The sequence below is a fragment of the Sparus aurata genome, chromosome 10 (genome assembly GCF_900880675.1).
Source record: "Sparus aurata chromosome 10, fSpaAur1.1, whole genome shotgun sequence".
Lineage (NCBI taxonomy): Eukaryota > Metazoa > Chordata > Actinopteri > Spariformes > Sparidae > Sparus > Sparus aurata.
In genome coordinates, this window is record NC_044196.1 from 4,345,771 (window position 1) to 4,353,482 (window position 7,712).

Below are 7,712 nucleotides of genomic sequence, written 5' to 3' on the forward strand. Positions count from 1 at the left end.
TCGGTGAACGAATCTTTTGAACGAATCATTTTAATGAACGGATTCTAGAGATTCAGTACAGTAAAAAGAACTGCCGTTCCCATCACTACTGTTCATCTTAGTTTGCCATGAATCATAAAATTCTGCAATTTCTTGTAAACTTTAGCTGCTGGCTTAGACAAACCAGCCCGCCGTCCCCCCCCGATTTGTTTCCAGATATATTTATATAGACAGATTTATATAGTGACTTTGCTGTTGTAAACTTTACTGTTGCTGCAGTGGAAACAATATGTTGTTATATTTGTAATATAAATGAATTCCTGTGGGGTTAGTGAGTGATATCGGCCGATTAATCGGCTATCGGCTTTTTCCTGCTCCAAACTATCGTTATTATATCGGCCTTTAAAAGTTTTGTGTAAACAATTGTGATAAATGCCTTTTAGCATGTACCAACATTCCAAAATTATGTATTTAAATGTTTTGTTTTGCCAAACTGACAGCCAGAGAAAAAAAAAAAAACTACAGAAATAAATACTTACATTTTGCGAGCTGCAACCGAGGTATGTTTGATTTAAAAAATTAATACATGTGTCGATTATTACTATAAATTCTAAATGTGTGTGTTTGTGTATGTTTTGATTGTGTAGTCTCTACAGATATTAGTTAATGCATCTCATATGATATACTGATGCATAACAAATCCATCGATACAAGAATACCAGAAGTGTTTTATAACCTTTGACTGGCTGCCTTTTTATTGAGCGTGTGGTTGTGTTTCAAACTCTCTCTCAGCAAATCCCTGCTTAAGTATTCATATTGTTTACTTTCTTTCATCAGCTATGGCCCCCTCAATGCTCAAACATATTTTCCACGTCTGGACAGGTGTAGATTTGTTTTTTACTAGTTGCAAAGACCTGTATGTGGCTTCATTCTACTATGGATCTGTGGATTCTGCTATCTAATCTGTTGCTGAAAGATGTGAACCAAAACAGCAATGTGGTGTCACATATCATTTAGACCCATTGTTCATATAAAATATTGACCACATATTTAATGGGAGAAGGCAGCGCTGAAGGAAAGGAAATAACAAGCCTGCCTGCAGAAAAACGTCCAAACATGTTGTTAATAATGTTGTGATACTCATTGTTTGGTTAGTTTTAGGCACAAACGAGTTTGTTTGGTTATGTTTAGGTAAAGAAAAAATAAAGTTTGTAGAGATGAGTGAGTACACAAGTTTCTAATTTAAACCTGAAATTGATATTGGTTGATTAAAAGTTGCTATATTTATTACTTGTCAGAAAACAGTTTACACAATAACCTTAGCATTGAGCTTCATCTCAGTGTTTTTGATCACAAGGGCAGGAGAACTATTCACACAATCAGTTTTTTATGAACTTAAATAAATAAACTCTTAACAGACTGTGGAGATTAATTTCTTATCTTAATCTGTGTTATACATTTCTGTTTTCCATTACCTCTGCCATGAAAGTTGCTTTTAATGTGTGTATGTGTTTGTTGGTTGGTTGGATTGTCAGCAGGATTACACAAAATCTACTCAACAGTTTTCCACAACACTTGGATGGTGAATGGGCTACGGGAGGGACAGTTCAAGTATTTTAAATCAATTCAAATTCAGTTTCTGAAGTCGACATGTAGAGAGTGTGTGGGAAAAGCAACAGCTTCGAAAAATGAAAGACAAAGACTGAAAAACATAGTACATCAATAAGACATGGCATTGGACAAAATGCACCAGCACAGTTTTAATGAAGATTGATAACAGTTGCACAAGGTTTTTGAAGAAACACACAAGAATGACAACAGCAAAACAACCTTTCTATCACTGATGCAAATTCCCCCTTCCCCCAAGACCTTATTCGAGATATATCTTGATTAAGATAGTTAAATAGTGCATCATGTTTCAACTACAGATATAGCCATAGTTGAGGAGTTTGAGCTAAATATTTTCAGAGTGGCTATACAATAAAAACATTTTTTGAAGCAAGGATAAAACAAGGCATAAATGATTGGATTTAAGGTTGAATTAAAGTAACCCAACCAAACAAATGCTTCAAAAATTGCAGCAGGTGTGCTGAAGCCTGTAAAGGCATCACTTATTGAATTTATGAAAAAGGGCATCCAACAGAAGATGAATGCACCAAGCACAATACCCAGAGTCTTTGCAGCCTTGCACTCAGACTGTTTAGTCAGCCCACCTCTTCCTCTGTCATTTAAACAATTACTCATATTTCCAATCTTTTTTAAATGCTCTTTTGCCACAATAATTATCTGAGTGTAAAGGCAAATCATTACAGTGCAGGGAAAGAAAAAGCAGAACACATTGTCCATGATTCCCCAAAGAGGGTTAAAGAGAAGGTTACAACTGCCGAGGCAGTTTATTGATGCCACATAATCTTCTATCCCTGCTACATTTGCCTTAGAATAAAGCAGTCCATAGGAGTAGACAGCAGCCAGTGCCCAGCTAAAACATACCATCATCGCAGCCACAGACATTGTGATTTTTCTTGAATAATGCAGAGGATTACATATTGCTTGATGTCTGTCAACAGCAATGCAAATTAAATGAAAGATAGAAATAGTGGTGAGAAACAGATCAAAGCTGGAGTGCAGCAGACAGAAGTCCTCACCATAGAACCAGCAGCCATGAACAGTCCGGATGGCACTGAAGGGCATCACTATCACACCCACTAGTAGATCAACCAGAGCAAGAGATAAAATGAGCACATTGGTAGGACTATGCAACTGCTTAAAATGACATATTGACACAATGACAACAGAGTTCCCCAAAATGGTAACCAGCATGCCTAAAGCAAAAAGCAAATACAGGGCAAAGTTAGTCCACACACCAAACTGTACAGTAACACACGAGGCATTGCTGCTCGGGTAACAGTACTGCTGTTGAGAATAGTCAGCAGTCATCATAAAGAGATAAACCTGACAGAACCCAGAGAGGGCAGATATCTCTGTTTTGTAATCACAGTCACAGCATAGAAGCCACTTGAAAGTCACCTGACACACTTACACATCCAATCAAATGCCTCTTATTAACGTACATGGAAAATAGTCCTAGACACATATTTTTTTTTTCAACATCTGCAACGTGCAGTAATGGCTGAAATATGGCTGAAATTATGTTTTTGTTTTGAGTAAAAATCAGTGAATGTGCAAATGAATGAATGAGTGAATGAATGAATGAATGTGTTGTGTAGTTTAAGCACTCTGCACACTGACCCCCAAATTCCACCAGATCCATGTTCAGTCCTGCTTCTATCTGCCACGACAGCAGAACTGATAGGTTTCACTTTAGTCTACTTGAGTACTTCCACTGGCTTTGCTGCTCGGCGTATCTGCTTCGTTGCTGTTCTGTCAGTCCAGACTCTTCCGCAGCAGATACGCAAGGCTTCTATTTTTAATGGATGCCACAGTACAGCGCATCAATTCAGCTAAATACAGCACAGAGCTGACAGGAAGTCATACACTCAAACAACATCAAAATATCTGGTTAATTTTCAGGATAAACATTCTGTGTTGACACCAGCAAAAAAGTCTAAAAAAAGAGACATCCAAGCAAGTTCACCTTTCCTCTAACCACTTTGGTTTGGAATGCTAAGCCTTTGTCTGTTTGTTGTTGTGTTTATAACACGTATGTGTAATTGCGGTCGCATGTGATTCTGTTATAACCTTGGGAACTCCTCGTTTTTGCCACCCCCAGCTGTCTGGCAGTGCTGTGCTGTGCTGCAGTTAAAAATGGAGCAGTAGGGTGTTGACGGACGAGGGAGCACAGCGAAAATCCGCAGTGGAGCTGTCCCGCAACGCACATGCAACCAGTGGGGGTTCATATATCAGAGTGCTGTTATATACTTTTAAGAGAGGCAATTCTGTGTCACATGAAAATGTTAAATTTTTGCGTTGACGTGGCTACTCACTGTCATTCACACTTATGCGCATACTTATGTCAGCAGACTTTGGATGTTTGCGGTTACCAATACAGATTCCAGACTCATATTTCCACCCCCACTGGTGAATGTAATATTACTTTCGGTATGACTGTGTCCAGAGGTGGATAAGAAGTTATTTTTTTGAGGGAAAACAGCTGATCTGGTTCAAAGATTAAATCACGGCAGAATTTCATTTGTATTTTCATAAAAGTGATAGTCATTCCCACGGGGCTAACAAGTTTAACTTTAAAACAGGTTAATGGCGCTCTTGAATTTTCAGTTCCAATATCAGCCCCAATGTGACCACATCTTTCATGTGTGTCACTTGCTTCATTAGCTCGTGACCTTGCCCACACTTAGTTTATAGTTTTAAACCTTCAAAACTCACACACTAAAAACTCCTGGGTCAATCACCCATAATGGGTGATTTTTGACCCAACTCCTGGGTTAAAAGGGACCAACTAATTTCTGGGTTATTTCAACCCAGAGGATTGGGTTATTTTTTTGGACCCGATTTCTGGGTCAAAAGAACAACCCAATTTTCTGGGTTGAAATAACCCAGAAATTAGTTGGTCCCTTTTTAACCCAGGAGTTGGGTCAAAAATAACCTAACTTGGGTTACTTTGGGTTACTATGCCCAAAATCTACAAATTAAAATCTCTATTAAAAAAACACACCCTTGGACCTATTTATTTTCCTAAATGTCCACTATAATAACAATATTAATTATAAATATTTAATTATTATATTACATTTTTATTAAATTATTAAAATTAGATATGAACAAATAACAATATTCAGTAAATGGGAATTTTAGAAAAATAAACAACTCTCAAACCTACTCTCTCAAACATTCGACAACATTCAATAACAGGACTGGACTTAAGGCTTAAAGTCTTCAAACACTGGTTGTGTCATTTACTGCAGTTTAACACAATTAAACAGTTCTGAAATTAAGGAAGGCAGTCTTCAGAAATTTGACTGGTTTTGATTCAGATCCCTCAATCTGATACACAACTTGCTGCAGAAACTCCCATGCAGGAGCACACTGCTTGGGGTAGTTGATATCAAGAACATAAAATGCCTTGAAGCGCACGTCAATTGCCCCAAGCAGTGTGCTTTGAGAGAATGCCTGACCAGCTAATATCACAAATGCCTGAGAGGCACATTGCTGGGGATCTCCCAGTGCCAGGACAGAGGGGAATGGCTTTGATTGCTGGAGGTATTCCACCATATTTGTTCCAACCTGAAACAGACAGAAAGATAGATAAAAGAAAGTGAATATTGTGTAGGTGGTGAATTGTAAGCAAGATAATAGACTACAAGTTTGTGTTATAATGCTGATACTAACTGTACAAGGAAGCCAAATGAGCTGTGGTTCTTAATCGGTGTGGTCATTTTGAGTGGGTCATGAATGTGTACAAGAAAATGTGGGTTGAGAACCACTGAGTAATAAAACTTAACATCTTGAACTTCACTTTCTAGTCAGATTGCTACCTTGCATGGCATCGCCCAAATCTGAAATACAACTGTGAGGAACCTTGGAGTGTTTTTTTAAAAATCAGGATTCACCCTTTAGCTTTCACATGAAACATGTCACTTGGATTATCGTCTTTCACCTGTGCAGTATAGTTAGAATTAAGAATATTCTCTCTCAGAGTGGTGCTGAGAAACTGGTCCATTGTACTTACAGGCATTTGGTGTATGAACACTGTCCGGGACTCTTCAGTGGAGTGCCGGATAGTCTTCTTCCCAACCCTGTAGACGGCGTTTGGCACCATGGTGGGTAGCAGGGTTAGAGCTAGTTCCCCTACCCCCTTTTTTCTTCTACGGGGTAGAGGGGGGAGAAGGTGTTTCTTCCTCCTCTTCCTCAGAGGCCATCCACATGAAAACGCTCTTTTGCGGAAACACACATGTATTGCATCGTTTTGGCCGACCGTACACACGGATCCTGAAAATGCAGTGCCTGAAAACGCAGTTTTTAGAAACCGGGTCTCAGGGTGGAAAAATCCGAAAACGTAGCCCTTCCGTTCTCGCGTGGACAGCGAATCCGCATACTTTCCAAAACGATGACGCCATCGCCCCATCCCTCAACCTCTAGCCTCCGACCTATGAACCCCGCAACGTCTCATAACAACAACAACATCAATGGCGGACTACATGCTCGTGTTCGTGCCGCAGAAGATATTGAGCCTTTCTTGCAACTTACTCGCCTTGTAGTTGAGTGTGAGTCGCAGCAGCAGTTTGACCTCATTAACGGTCCACACAAACGATTCTGGTTTCCTTGCACCAGTCATTGTCGTCTTCTTCTTGTTGTGTTCGGATTCACCGTCTACCGTGAGTTTGTATACAGAGCGCAAGCTTAATGCGCATGCTCTGTCTCTTCTTCTCCGTCTTTGGTGAATATCAAGCGCCCCCTATAGGCCTGGAATATGAACTACAGCGTTTTGAATCGTTTTCAGTGGATCAATGTGGACGCAAATATTCTTGAGACGATGTCAAGAAAGACAGAAGAAAAAAAGATCGTTTTGGTACGTGTGGACATTTCTGGCAGACTGATGTGTAGGTTATAGGGGCAAGGATGTAATATATGAACTTATTTCTTCTATTTCTTAGTTAATATATCCATGTTTAGAGGGTGTGTCACTTTATTTCTCCTACAAGTGGTGAAACTGTTTTATCATAATGTACCAACACACAAATGTTATTGTCATATTATAAACTATGTTGACATGATAATATAATAACTCCATAAAATACACCCCTCCAAAAAAAACACATTCTTATGGTTAAAAAGAGAGAGAGAGAGAGAGAGAGAAAGCCAACCCTATAACCCAGAACATGGGTTACTTTTTGAAAAATAACCCATAATTTTAACTCAACACAGATAACCCAGAAATTGGGTTGAAGAAATAACCCAGGAGCTTTTAGAGTGCAGTTAACTCCTATACATTTTAAGCAACACTTTTTTTATACTCTTCTATACAAGTTCAAGTAACTCAATTTATCTGGACCAGTATCAGAAAGAAGCAGGGCTTAAATGAGAAGTGGGTGGGGTGCTGTGGTCATTCATAGCAATTCATTTAATATATGAAAACTACTTCTTCCCAATAGCATTTATTTATTGAAGTTGCTGTTAATATACACCACAATGGAAAATTACAAAGTATTTCTTTATTTTAAAATCACAGGGTTATCTTCTGTAATAGAGTTTTAGAATTCTTCTCAATGTTTTTTCTATATTAAAAAAGTACCTAGGTTTTTTTTTTTTCTCACCCTCTTCAGTCCACTTTAACAGGGGCTGTATAAAAGCACCTTTGGCTCTCCCTTGATGAAGTGTGTCTAATCCTGTTGAAATTAAATGTATAATGGGGGCATTATTTACTCACATTTCCTGTGATGTGATGAGCTAGATAAATTCATGCAAATTCTTACCAGTAAATCTTTAACTTTTTTTACATTTTCAAGTGATTCCCAATATCATCCATAATTATTGTTAGATATTTTTGAATTTAAAGTACTCATTTTGTTATACTGGATGAAATGATCCTGCTATCCTGAGAGTAGTCAATACATTATGTATTCAGAAAAAGAAACAAAAATAATCGGTCCTCTGTGGCAGCTGCAGGACAGAGAAAAATCTGACCAATCTGTGCTATCCGGCCCGGATAGCACAGATTGGTCAGATGCACGGATTGGTCAGATGCCTTCATGTCTCGTTCTGTCCCTCCCTCCTTCGCGCGTGCACACATTACGTTTCACTGATGCCGGAAATAT

The 7,712-nt window shown here is 38.6% G+C and overlaps 1 protein-coding gene across 1 annotated transcript; it reads right to left on the bottom strand.

Moving 5' to 3' along the window:
• Positions 1–1,890: 1,890 nt before the first annotated feature.
• On the bottom strand, positions 1,891–2,916 carry LOC115590383 (trace amine-associated receptor 13c-like). Its single transcript, XM_030431738.1, has one exon. It carries the CDS (start codon positions 2,914–2,916, stop codon positions 1,891–1,893), a length of 1,026 nt encoding a protein of 341 aa, XP_030287598.1.
• Positions 2,917–7,712: the final 4,796 nt, after the last annotated feature.